Source organism: Scyliorhinus torazame, chromosome 1, assembly GCF_047496885.1.
Source record: "Scyliorhinus torazame isolate Kashiwa2021f chromosome 1, sScyTor2.1, whole genome shotgun sequence".
In the NCBI taxonomy this organism is placed as follows: domain Eukaryota; kingdom Metazoa; phylum Chordata; class Chondrichthyes; order Carcharhiniformes; family Scyliorhinidae; genus Scyliorhinus; species Scyliorhinus torazame.
In genome coordinates, this window is record NC_092707.1 from 96,744,270 (window position 1) to 96,757,938 (window position 13,669).

At 44.1% G+C, this 13,669-nt stretch overlaps 1 protein-coding gene across 2 annotated transcripts in view; it reads right to left on the reverse strand.

The window, feature by feature from the left end:
• Window positions 1-13,669, reverse strand: part of top3b (DNA topoisomerase III beta) — a 129,278-nt gene that overhangs the window by 105,240 nt on the left and 10,369 nt on the right. For both annotated transcript variants that reach the window (XM_072498403.1, XM_072498397.1), the window contains one exon: window positions 269-400. In XM_072498403.1, the coding sequence (XP_072354504.1) occupies window positions 269-400 (132 nt within the window). The remainder of the gene's footprint in view (window positions 1-268; window positions 401-13,669) is intronic.

Below are 13,669 nucleotides of genomic sequence, written 5' to 3' on the forward strand. Positions count from 1 at the left end.
TCATCGAGTCACCCAATCCAAGAGCCTGGAGTTCATGCTTGTCTGCATAGCTACTGTTGGTTAATGTACCAATCCTTTCGTCACCAAAGTCTCATTAAGCGTAACAACAATCACATCCTCAAAATCTAAGTTTTAAAAACAAGCAGTATGATGACTACTCATTTGAGGAACACACGTGTAATCAGCCATTGCTATACTCCATATCCTCAACATCAGACAACATTTTTACCCCTTCCCAAATAGAAGCAAACCACACCAGGATCCATACCTATGAAATCCAAGGTCATCACATGACCACAAACTGATGTCACCTTGAAGCGAACACTCTGGCCCAGGAAAGTCCCAGGATATTCGTGTACAGAGCATACTCCATTTAATCCTTTCCGGGAGTTGAAGTTACCTGATTGGAAGGCAAATGAAAAACAAGTTTAGTGCATAGCAAATTTCAGAGAAACTGCTCAGGCCAAATGCCAAATTCATATGCCATGTCTGTTAGCTTTACAAACTCCACATTCAAATTCAATGATTTTCAATGCACTCTTTTTAAGAACAGCTCCACTGTGGAACCCTGTGGAAGGCTGATGTATAAGAGTGCAAAGTTCTCACATGCGCAGGAGGATATGCAGGCATGAACTGAGTAGTTTATTTGAGGTCCAACCTAGTTGATACCCGAATTGCATCAACTAGTCTCAGACCAGTAACTACTCTACATGTAAAAACCTGTTTGGTATATTAAATGTGGTTAAATATCCCTTTGTTCTAATTTGAAGTGAAGCAAATAATTTTCAGAGTGTCCTGGTCGTCACTTTTCACTCAGCAAATACAAGAGAACTAGCCATTCACCTCAATCTTGTTTGCAGGTTGTTGCTTGCATCGAATGGCCACATGTGCATAGTTATTGACCCTGAAGACCTTCTGGGCAGCACAGTAGCACAAGTGATTAGCACTGTGGCTTCACAGCTCCAGGGTCCCAGGTTCGATTCCGGCTTGGGTCACTGTCTGTGCGGAGTCTGCACATCCTCCCCGTGTGTGCGTAGGTTTCCTCCGGGTGCTCTGGTCAAAGATGTGCAGGCTAGGTGGATTGGCCATGATAAATTGCCCTTAGTGTCCAAAATTGCCCTTAGTGTTGGGTGGGGTTACTGGGTTGTGGGGATAGGGTGGAGGTGTTGACCTTGGGTGGGGTGCTCTTTCCAGGAGCTGGTGCGGACTCGATGGGCCGAATGGCCTCCTTCAGCACTGTAAATTCTATGATAATCTATGATTTCTAAAACTAAAATTCAACTGATTTGAAATAGTTCATTAACTTTTAAAATCCAGGGAACTTCCGGTGGCGGATATGATCAGAAGGTACACACCCCAGGAGACCCTCCGACGCGAACCCGACCTGTAAAGCGCTAAAAAGACAGCGCTAGCCAAAACACAAATGAAGCAAGTACTGGGGGGGCTGATACAGCGTTTACAAAATGCCAAAAAGCAACAAGAACAAAACAGGGGGTAGCCATGTATGCTCCTTCGATTCGGAAGCTTCCATCGAGTCAGCAGGAGACAAATTGGCGGGGGGGTGCACCTCCTCCCCCCAGGTGACGGTGCGGCCATCAGCCGAGGACATCAGTCGTATTGTGGTGGCTGAATTGAAGAAATACCAACGGGAGCTGGCTGGAGAAGTATAAAGTCAGTGGATGAATCCCTAAGCCCCAGCTGAACTGGAGTCAATGGGAATCAGAGGGAAATCTTTCTGCTGGTTAGAGTCATACCTGGCACAAAGGAAGATGGTTGTGGTGATTGGAGACATCACTGCAGGAATTACTCAGGGTAGTGCCCTAGGCCCACCCATCTTCTGCTGCTTCATTAATGACCTCCTTTCCATCATAAGGTCAGAAGTAGGGATGTTTGCGAATTACTGCATAATGTTCAGCACCATTCACGACTCCTCAGATAATGAAGCAGTCCATGTCCAAATGCAGAAAGACCTGGACAATATCCAGGCTTGGGCTGACAAGTGGCAAGTTACATTCGCGCCACACAAGTGCCAAGCAATGACCATCTCCTACAAGAGAGGATCTAACCACCACCCCATGACATTCAATGGCATTACCATCGCTGAATTCCCCACAACCAACATCCTGGGGGTTACCCTTGATCAGAAACTGAACTGGACTAGCCACATTAATACTGTGGCTATCAGGGAAGGTCAAAGGCTAGGAATCCCATGGCGAGTAACTCACCTCCTGATCCCCCAAAGCCTGCCCACCATCTGCAAGGCACAAGTCAGGAGTGTAATGGAATACTCTCCACTTGCCTGGATGAGTGCAGCTCCAACAGCATTCAAGAAGCTCGATACCATCCAGTACAAAGCAGCCCGCTTGATTGCTCCCCCTTGCACAAAAAACATTCAAACCCTCCACCACCGACAAACAGAGGCAGCCGTGTGTACCATCTACAAGATGCACTGCAGTAACTCACCAAGGTTCCTTAGACAACACCTTCCAAATCCACGACCACTACCAACAAGAACAAGAGCAGCATATACCTGGGAATCCCACAACCTGGAGGTTCCCCTCCAAGTCACTCACCACCCTGACTTGGAAATACATCGCTGCTCCTTCACTGTCACTGGGACAACATCCTGGAACTCCCTCCCTAACAGCACGATGGGTGTGCCTACACCTCAGGGACTACAGCAGTTAAAGACAGCTCACTACCACCTTCTGAAGGACAACTAGGGATGGGCAATAAATGCTAGCATAATCAACGACGTCCACATCCCGTAAATGAATAAAAACATTTTGAGCCAATTGGAAGGGATGAACAAGAAAATGGAGCTTGGGGTGACACGGTCAAAAGAGTAGAGGTAGCCCTCTCTGACCACAGTGAATGGATCATGCCGCTTAAAAAAAACGTGTCTTCGGTCTTGGAAACGAATAAGATTTTTGGCGAAACACAGAGCGCATTTAATGGGGCAAAATCTGCCCTATTCAAGAAGGGTATCTACCATACCTGGCCCGTCTTCAGGTCTTGGTCAAGGGAAAGGATCACTTCTTTTTCTTTCCAATTAAGGGGCAATTTAGCATTGCCTGTCCACCTACACTGCACATCTTTGGGTTGTGGGAGTGAAACCCACGCAGACAAGGGGAGAATGTGCAAACTCTACACGGACAGTAACCCAGGGCCGGCATTCGAACCCGGGACCTCAGCGCCGCAGTCCCAGTGCTATCCACTGCGCCACATGCCGCCCTTAAGGATCACTTCTTTGACTCCACAGATGACACAAACTTTTGTTAAGAAACTTGATTTGTATTCTATGTAAATCGCTTTTCTCTATTGATGGCTAAAAATTAAATTGCTCTATGTTCGGAAGTTAAATTATTGTTGTTATTCTGGCTGAAGATTTACACTGTAAAGCTGTTACTGTTGAAGTGTTTTTTTTTGTTATACTAGTGCTGTATATATTGCTCTTATATGGGCAGAATTAGGCCAATCGGCCCATTGAGTATGCTTTGCCACTTAATTATGGATGATATTTTTCTCATCCCCATTCTCCTGCCTTCTCCCCATAACCCCGATCCTCTTATGGTGCTGTCATTGCCACTGGATTGTTAAGAGAATTTTCTTTGAATAATGTTAATGAATGTTCTCAACTTTTAATATAGGGTCGGTTGGAGAGCCTCTCAGCAATAGCTAGAGATTGGACTAGAGAAGGGAAGACACAAATGTGGACATTCTGCAGCTCCCACTCTCAAATACTTTGCGAGGGGATCTTAGACTATAGTATTAAAAGGTTTAGGTTGGGGGTTGCTGGGTTAGGGGAGGTTTGGGAGAGGGGCACAGCTGGTGGTTGGACATTGTCCACTAATTTCTATTTGTCCGGCCTTTGGACCAGAACAGGCCACTGTCCTTGTGAGATCTCCTCACTGTGGCGTTACAAGATTCCTTGCTTGCTGAACTACAGATGTAATGGCTCACCACGGTGGGAAAGGCGGTAGAGGTTCTCCTTTCCATCTTATAATCTCGAATGTAATGGGTTTGAATGGACCAGTGAAGCGGGCAAGGATCATTGCACATTTGAAGGGTCTAGACCAGGGTGTGGTGTTCCTACAGGAGACCCATTTGGAGGTGAAGGACCAGATAAAGCTTTGCAAAAATTGGATGGGACAATCTTGCACTGACTTGATTGGTAGGGTCAGAGGGTCGACAATACCAATCCACAAAAAATTAAGATTTACTCCCTCCCGGATTACGGATGGCCCCAACATTATTGTCTGTGGTTCACTGGAAAACACGAGGGCTATTTTGCTGAATATTTATGCCCCAATTGGGAGGACCCAAACTTCATAATCTCCTGGGTGAACGCCCTCCCCGATTTAGACTCTCATCGGATGATTCTGGGAGACTTGAACTGTGCCAGGAGAACGGGAATGAGAAAAATACCAGTCATGATTGAATGGCGGAGCAGACTTGATAGGCCGAGTGGCCTAATTCTGCTCCTATGTCTTACGGTCTTAATGTGCTACATAGAATGCACTGGACAAAGGCAAGGATGAGTGGATTCTTTCAAAGCGTGGAGAACAAGTGTGACCACTGTTCACTTCCATCCACTAACCACAAGCATACGTTTTGGGCTTGTCCTAAGCTTGCTGGATACTTGGTCTCCTTTTTCGACACAATATCCAAGATTTTGCAGACAATTGCTTGTTGGTTGCAATATTAGGGGTTTCAGAGTCCCCGGTCGGGATTCTCTAATAATGGGGCTATGTCCCCTCGCAGGTGTGAAAACCAGCGCCAACGATTCCGGAGTCAACGGCCCCCGAAAGTGAGGAATTCTCACCTTCCTAGCAGGCTAGGTTGGCGCCGGAGTGGTCCCCGCAGCTCCAGCCGGCGTGGAACGGCCCGCGCATGCGCGGAACAGCTGGTGTATTTCCACGCATGCGCAGGGGTTCCCTTCTACGTGCTGGCCCTGGGCAATATGGTGGAGCCCTACAGGGCCAGGCCACGGTGTGGGACCCCCCTCCAGGACAGCCCCCGCACACTCACCTTCAAGGTCCCGCCGTGTGGGAGGTGAGTAATCCAAGCCAGCGGGACTCGGCCAAACCCGTTGGCCACTCAGCCCATCGGGGCCGGAGAATCGCTGGGGTGGGGGGGGCGCTGTCAACGGCACCCGACCGGCATGGCGGTGATCCCGCGGGCGCCCAAAAGTCGGCGTCGGAGAATGGGGAAGCCAGCGTTGGGGCACAGGCCCTGGGATTCTCCGACCCGGCGCCGCGTAGGAGAATCCCGGCCCCCAGCTTTCTACTTGGGAGTGAGGGCGGGTGCTTTTGCCTTCACTTCCTTAATAGGCAGGAAGTGAATATTACCCAACTGGAGCTCTCCCTCATCACCCAAGGCATCTGCCTGGATGGAAGGTTTGATATCGTTTTTGCTTCTGGAGAAAGTCAAATATACCATCAGAGGCTCGGTGGGGAAGTTCTACCAGAGATGGTGACCATTAATTTCTTTCTTTAAAGATCTGGACACATTCGAGGGTTAGGGGGAGGGGGGAAGTAGGTGAGTAATAGGGGTTCCTGGATCAATTGCATTCTTTAACTGCCTTCCTAATTTTGTTTTGGTTGTTGGATTTTAAATTTTATTTAGTTGTTTATGAAAGTTATATTGTGTGTATATTTTGGGGTATATGTATATTACTATTCAGATTTGATAATTCAATAAAATGTTTATTAAAAAATACTTTTAAAATCCATTATGATGCAGATCAAATTGTGTCTCAGAAAACAGACAAGGAGAATCAAGGTCTTAGGTAAATACTCCAGGTAAATACTCCAGTTTTTATACAAACTGTAATTTTCCACTCCCAATTTAAGAATGTAGATTGTGACAACTTCACAATTGCTTCACTGGGGTCCACTAACTGACAACAGAATGGGTATTAAACCTGGAACTTTGTGGGTCTTGATGGCTCGAAGATTCATTAGGGGCATAGGGATGGATTTCAGGATGATATTTCAGTCTAGTGAAGACGCATTGAAGTACTCGTGGGAAGCATTTTATAATACACTGAAATCTCACACCCAGGTCCTCATATATGCCTACTCCTAAACAACTACATCATCAGAAAACACCCTGTGGTTCTTGGGTAGTAAAGCATTCTTTTCCCTCTTGCTCAACTTTCAAAAGGAATAGGAGTTGAAAAATTAATATAATATTTCACAGGAATAACTGTTTCTTGTTGTTGCCCCACTGGACAAGTGTAAATCACCATAACAAATCCAACTCTCATTAATTATTCTTCGCATGAGGGATAATGAGTAACTTCGCAGTGGTCCCAAAAGCTCACTACTGCCTCAACAGCACCCATCAACTATCATAAAATTGTCCAGGAGCCAGTAATGATCTAAATAATAATAATAATAACTTATAATCACAAGTAGGCTTCAATGAAGTTACTGTGAAAAGCCCCTAGTCGCCACATTCCGGCGCCTGTTCGGGGAGGCCGGTACGGAAATTGAACCCGCGCTGCTGGCCTTGTTCTGCCTTACAAGCCAGCTGTTTAACCCACTATGCTAAACCAACCCCTGCTATAGTGTGCGTAGTAACTTAAATACACTTACGCGAATGGAAAATGAGACGTTTACTGGTCTAATTCACAAGTCGTACTCCTGTATGTAAAAACACCAAGGATAAACAAAACATTTACCAGAATCTTTTGCAAATTCTTCGAATTCTCTGGAACCTGCAGAGTCTGTACTGTGAGGGTAACCATGTCTTTCTTTAGAGTTCCACTGTTGCATGCAGCTTTCTATTCCTCAGATGGTTTCCACAGATTCATAACATTTGGTCCATCATGCTATGTCAGATCTCAAAGACATTTAGTCCTGCATGTTGCAGAAAGACCACTTTGTCTGTCATTAACCTACTACCAGGTATATAAACTGTTCTTCATTCCAATCTTAAACAGATTTTTTGTTCTTCAGCCCTCCTCTCTCAGAAGCAATGATTCTTGTTTGACTAACTTGATAGGCTTTTTTGATAAGGTAACAGGTGGATATGCACACGGACTTTCAAAAAGCATTTGATAAAAGAACCATAAATAGGTTTGTTAGCAAAATGAAAGTCTGTTTTATAAAAAGGACAGTAGCAGCACAAATTCAAAACTAACTAAGGAATAGAAAACAGAGTTGTGCTGAATGGCTATTTTTTCCAACTGTACAGAGTGGAATTCCCCAAGGTTCAACATTAGGGTCACTGCTTTTTTTTTCGATATGTAAATTACTTAGACATGGCAATGCAGGATACAATTTAGAAATTTGCAGATGACACAAACATTTGAAATGTAGTAATCAGCGAGGAAGAGATGCACAGGCTGGTGGAATGGGCAGGTGAAATTCAAAGCAAAAGAATTTGAGGGGACACATTTTAATGGGAAGAATAAGAAACAGTACAAACTAAAAGATACAATTTTAAAGGGTGTGCAAAAACAGGTAGATTTGTCTGTATTTGTGGATAAATCTCTGAAGATGGTAGGTCAGATTAATAAAGCAATCAATAAAAGCTTACAAGATCCTGGGTTTTATATATAGAAGTAGGGGCTCAGAAGCCAGAAAGGTACGCTGAACTCTGCAATACAAAAGAGTACTGCATCCACAGCTGGAGTATTTTGTCCAATTATGGGCAGCACACTTTAGGAAAGCATTAAACATTGTGGAGAGGATACCAAAGACATTTACTGGAATGGTTCCAGAGACGAGGGATTACAATCACGTGAATAGGCCAGAGAAGCTGGCAGGGAAGGTGGGGCTTGTTTCCAATGTCTGCATATTGATAACTTGAGCATGCAAAATTAAAAAGGGACTGGGAAGAAAAAAAAATCACATGGAAAAGCTTAAGTTGAGATTTGGAGTGCACTCCCTGATACAGCAACTTTCAAAAGGAATGAAGAATACTTGAAGGAGAAAAGATGTTAAGGAATACGGGGAAGGAGCAGGGGAGCAGGATAACTAGACTGCTCTTCAAAATAACTTAGGTAGATTTGATAGGTCACATGGTCTCATTCTGTGCATAATGATCTGATTCTATTGGCCCAATTGGGTTTTGAGAAAGTTAAATTAGAGCCCTATGACTTTATTACCTGTTTTTTGACTATTCCAAGATACTCCTCGTCAGTCTCCCAAGCCTCAAACCTAAACTCATCTGAAATTCTGCCACCCGTAGCAAGTTGCACCAAATGCCATTTACCTACATTGCTCACTAACCTACACTGGCTCCCAGTTAAGCAAAGACTTGATTTTTAAAATTCTCATCCTTCTTTTCAAACCCCTCCCTATCTGTTACTTCTTCGAGCCCTTCAACCCTCCCAGAGACATGAGCTCCTTCAAATCTGGCCTCTTGTGCATTACAGATTTTAATCCCTTCATCATTAGTGCAGCTACTGATGACCAACTCTCATCACGAGCCGTGAAACAAACAGTGTGGTAATTAAGGTTGGCGAGCTGCAAGCACAGGTAGCCACATGCAAATATGCTGTTGTGGCGATAACAAAGACCAGGTTCAAAAAGGGCAGGACTATTTACTAAACATCCTTGAATAGAGGGCTCAGTAAAGATAGGGAGGCTGGCAGTACTGATCAAGGAGAATATCAGTGTTGGAAAGAGGATGTCCTGAAGGAAGCAAGGACAGAAATTTTCTGGTTAGAGTTAAGAAACAACAAGTGCCATTACACGACTGGATGTATTCTATAGGTCATCCATTAGGGGAAAGATAGGGGAAATTAGAGGTGTGAGAACTGTAGAGTAGTGTTTGTGGGCAATTTGAATTAGATTATAAACTGGGATAGCAATAGCAAACAGGGAAGAGGCAGAGGAGCATTTCTCAAATGTGTCCAGGAGAATTTCTTGATCAGTACATATCTGACATAATGAAAATACTGATAAATGAGGCAAGTCAAGTGAACCAAGTGTCATTTGGGGGGTCATTTAGGGAACTAGGATCATATACCGTAACACTTAGAGTAACAATGGAAAAGTACGGGCGGCACGATGGCACAATGGTTAGCACAGATGCCTCATGGCGCCAAGGACCGGGTTCGATCCCGGCCCCAGGTCACTGTCCATATTGAGTTTGCACATTCTCCCCGTGTCTGCATGGGTCTCATCCCCACAACCCAAAGATGTGCAGGGCAGGTGGATTGGCTATGCTATACTGCCCCTTAATTGGAATTTTTTTTAAAAATCAACAACAAAAAAACAATGGAAAAGTACAAGGATTAATCTAGAGTAAAAGTAATTAATTGGAAGATGACCACCTATTCAACCTGTGCAGAATAAATTGTGAGAATGACCTGTGCAGGATAAATTGGAATCAAAGATTGTCAGGCAAAGTTGTAACAGGACAATGGGCTACCTTTAAAGAGATGGTTTGGGAACAGGTGAAATGCATTGTCAGAAAGGAGAAGGAGGGACAGGCAAAGTCAGACACTGAGAGAGAAAGTAAAATGAAGCAAAAAAGGTGACAGATGTCAGATTGATGGCTGTTTAGCACAGGGCTAAATCGCTGGCTTTGAAAGCAGACCAAGGCAGGCCAGCAGTACGGTTCGATTCCCGTAACAGCCTCCCCGAACAGGCGCTGGACTGTGGCGACTAGGGGCTTTTCACAGTAACTTCATTTTGAAGCCTACTTGTGACAATAAGCGATTTTCATTTTCAAGTGAAAACCAAGCTGAATAAAGAAAATTTAGCGGGGCAGAGATAAAGGAAACAAAAGAGGCAAAGAGGGAGTATAGTGACTGGCAACTAACAAAAGTAAATCCAAAAGTTTTCTATAGGCAAATAAATAATAAAAAGGTAGTGAGAGGAGATATGAGGCCAACTGAAGATGAAAAAGGGGATCTATGCATGGAGACAGAGGACATAGCTGGGGTTCGAAATTAATACTTGCATCTTATCAAGGAAGATGATGCTGACATAGGGAAAGAGGAGGTAAATGAAATACTGATGGGTTAAATTGATAACGAAGAGGCATTAGAAAGGCTGGCTGTACAAAGTTGGCTGAGTGACAGGAGAGTAGTGGTAAAACGGTTGCTTTTCGGACTGGAAGAAGATAGTGGTGTTCCAAAGGTCTTTACTAAAACCACTGCTTTTCTTGATCTCATTAATGACCTAGACTTTGATGTATAGGGCAAAATTTCATACGACTCAAAACTTGAAGTATTATGAACTATGCTGAGGATGGTGATAGACTTCAAGACAGACAGATTGGTCGATAAGCGGACATACATGGCTGATGAAATTGAATGCAGTAAAGTGTGGTAGGAAGAATGATGAAAGGCAATATAGAGTGCAATTCTAAAGGTAGCAGAAGCTTTTTCCCAGGGTGGAAGTGTCAAATACGAGGGGCATAGGTTTAAGATGCGAGGGGCAAGGTTTAAAGGAGATGTATGAGGCAAATCCTTTACACAGAGGGTGGTGGGAGTCTGGAAGTCACTGCTGGGGATTATGGAAGCAAAAATGGCAGTGACTTTTAAGGGGCATCTTGACAAATACATGAATAGGATGGGAGTAGAGGGATATAGTCCCCGGAAGGATAGGGGGCTTTAGTTCAGACGGGCAGCATGGTCGGTGCAGGCTTGGAGGGCCAAAGGGCCTGTTCCTGTGCTTTAATTTCCTTTGTTCTTTGTACAGGAACAGAGAAACAGAGAGCGTGCCTATGTACAAAACATTGATGGTGACAGGGCAGATCTTTAAAAAAAGCTTACGAGGTCCTGGGTTTATGAAAAAAAAGGGGGCTCACACTACAAAATTGAGGCAGTTATAATGAACCTTTCTAAAACCCTGGAGGATTGCGTCTAATTCTGGGCATCAGAGTTTAGAAAGGATGTAAAGACTTTAGAGAGAGTGCAGAAAAGATTTCATGGTTCCAGAGATGGGGGACTTCAGTTAAAATAATAGATTGGAGGAACTGGGGCAGATTTCACAGAGGTGTTCAAAATTATAAGTAGATAGAAACAGTTCTCTTCGTGGCTGGGTTGAAAACCAAAGGACACAGATTTAAGGTGATTGGGAAAAGAACTAAAGATGACAAGAGGAAAAATGTTCTTACACAGGGTGCAGTTAGAATCTGGAATAACAGCCCAAGAGGGTAGTGGTAGCAGCAATAATTGTGACTTTTAATCAACAAATACCTGAAGACTTTAAAAAATGCAGGGTTGCAGAAAGATGGAGGAATTGAGAATAGCTGTAACCTATGATTTTATACGTCCTGTTACTTATTTAGATTATCGCGATTTCACCACGATGCAACCACAATGGCTTTAAACTTAAGTTCCATACCATCTTACTTGTGCACTGTCAAAAGGTTTTCATTGTAGAAAAAATGCATAGGAAGCAAGAAAATATAACTATTAATTCTCTTCCAAGTGAAGCTGTTCAGTCATCCAGCCACACAGAGTAGTCACATTTTCGTAATGCCTTCTTTACTACAACAGTCCTGAAAACTTGTGCTCCAAAAGTTCTTGCGCCCCTAGCCAAGCTGTTCCAGTACAGCTACCCGGCAATGTGAAAAATTGCCTAGGTATGTCCCGTACACAAGAAACAAATTCAACCTGGCCAATTAGCGTCCCATCAGTCTACTCTTGATTAACAGTAAAGTGATGGAAGGGGTCATCAACAACGCTATCAAGCGGAACTTATTCAGCAATAACCTTGTGATAAATGTAAGAAATTGTCATATTTTAAATGTTCTGCAGTAATTGAAAACGGAGTTGATGCATACAGACAGTATGTTTGCTAAAATGGTGATCAAGGGGTTTTAAAAGTGAGGTAATCATTTATTTTGCAGTGTTTTGCTAATAGATTTGAGAACCATTTACTTAGCTATCTAGGAAATGGAATATTGTTTACATTTGAAGGACAACCGTGGTAGATAATTTATGTGGGGTATTATGTTTGGTCCTGGCTAAACAGGTTGCCTTATGCACAAGGATGCCTTATGCTTTGGGATGTAAACAGATGATGTAACTGAGGGAAGGAGCCAGGACTGTCTGGAAAAAAACTAGTTCTTCCTAGGACTTAAATCTGAACAGAAGTGTTTCAGCTTTGGGCCTGAAAGGTTCTCGCTCCAAAGATCCTGCACAGAGAAAAGTAAAAATCTGGTTGATAATTGGTACTGCGTAATTAAAATATAGTGGCAAGTTTAGGAAGGAAGTTAAAGTTTCTTTCTTTACTCAAGAACTGTTGTAACTGTTAACTGTAAAGGTATTTCTTTTGTGTCTAAATTTAAGCTTGTTTGAACGTAAAAGATACCTATTTAATCATAGAATAGAATTCCTACAGTGCAAGAGGCCATTTGGCCTATGGAGTCTGCACTAACCCTCTGAAAGAGCACCTGACATAGGACCACTCCCCTGCCCTATCTCCATACCTCCACCTAACTTGCAAAATCTTTAGACACTAAGGGGCAATCTTTTAGCATCGCCAATCCACATAACCTTCACAGCTTTGGATTGACGGTTCAGGAGCACCTGGAGGAAGCCCACGCAGACACCGGGAGAAAGTGCAAACTCCACACAGACAGTCATCCAAGGCCGGAATTGAATCCGGTTCCCTGGCACCATGAAGCAGCAGTGTTAACCACTGTGCCATCCAAGGTCATTCTTATCCCACTCCTGTGGTGCAGTAACCTTTCATCACAGTTTTACAAATTGTAAAAAGTTGGGTTCTCATCTGGGATCCTAACAAAATGCTCACGGACGCCCATTTTAGGTTTTGCCAGGGTCACTCAGCTCCTAACCTCCTGACAGCCTTGGTTCAAACATAGACAAAAGAGCTGAGTGCCAGAGGTGAAGTCAGAGCGACTGCCCTTGACATCAAGGCTGCATGGCCGAGTATGGCATTAAGGAGCCCGAGCAAAACTGGGGTCAAGGAATCAGGATTAAACCCTCAGCTGGTTGGAGTCATATCTGGCACGAAAGAAGATGGTTGTGGTAGTCTCAGCTCCAGGTCATCTCTGCAGGAGTTTATACGGGCAGTATCCTTGGACCAACCATCTTCAGCTGCTTCATCAATAACCTTGCTTCCATCATAAGATCCGAAGTGGGGATGTTCACAGATGGCTGCACAATGTTCAGCACCATTTGCGTCTCCTCAGATAATGAAGCAGTCCATGTCCAAATGCAATAAGACCTGGACAATCCAGGCTTGGGCTGACAAAGTGGAAAGTAACATCCACGCCACACAAGTGCTAGGCAATTACCATCTCCAACAAGAGAGGATCTAACCATCACCCCGTGACATTCAATGGCATTACCATCGCTGAATCCCTATTAACAACTTGGTGTTACCACTGACTAGAAACGTAGTAACTCAGCTCCTGATCTTCCCCCTCCCCCACCCCGCCACAAAACGTCTGTCCACCATCCACAAGGGATAAGTCAGAAGTGTAATGGAATACTTTCCACTTGCCTGGATGAGTGAAGCTCCAACAACACTCAAGATGCTCGACGCCATTCAGGACAAAGCAGCCCGCTTGATTGCTATCCCTCCCACAAAAAACATTCAATCCCTCCACCACCGACGAACAGTGGCAGCCGTGTGTACCATCTACAAGATGCACTGCAGGAACTCACCAAGGTTCCTTAGGCAGCACCTTCCAAACCCATGTACATTACCAACTAGAAGGACAAGAG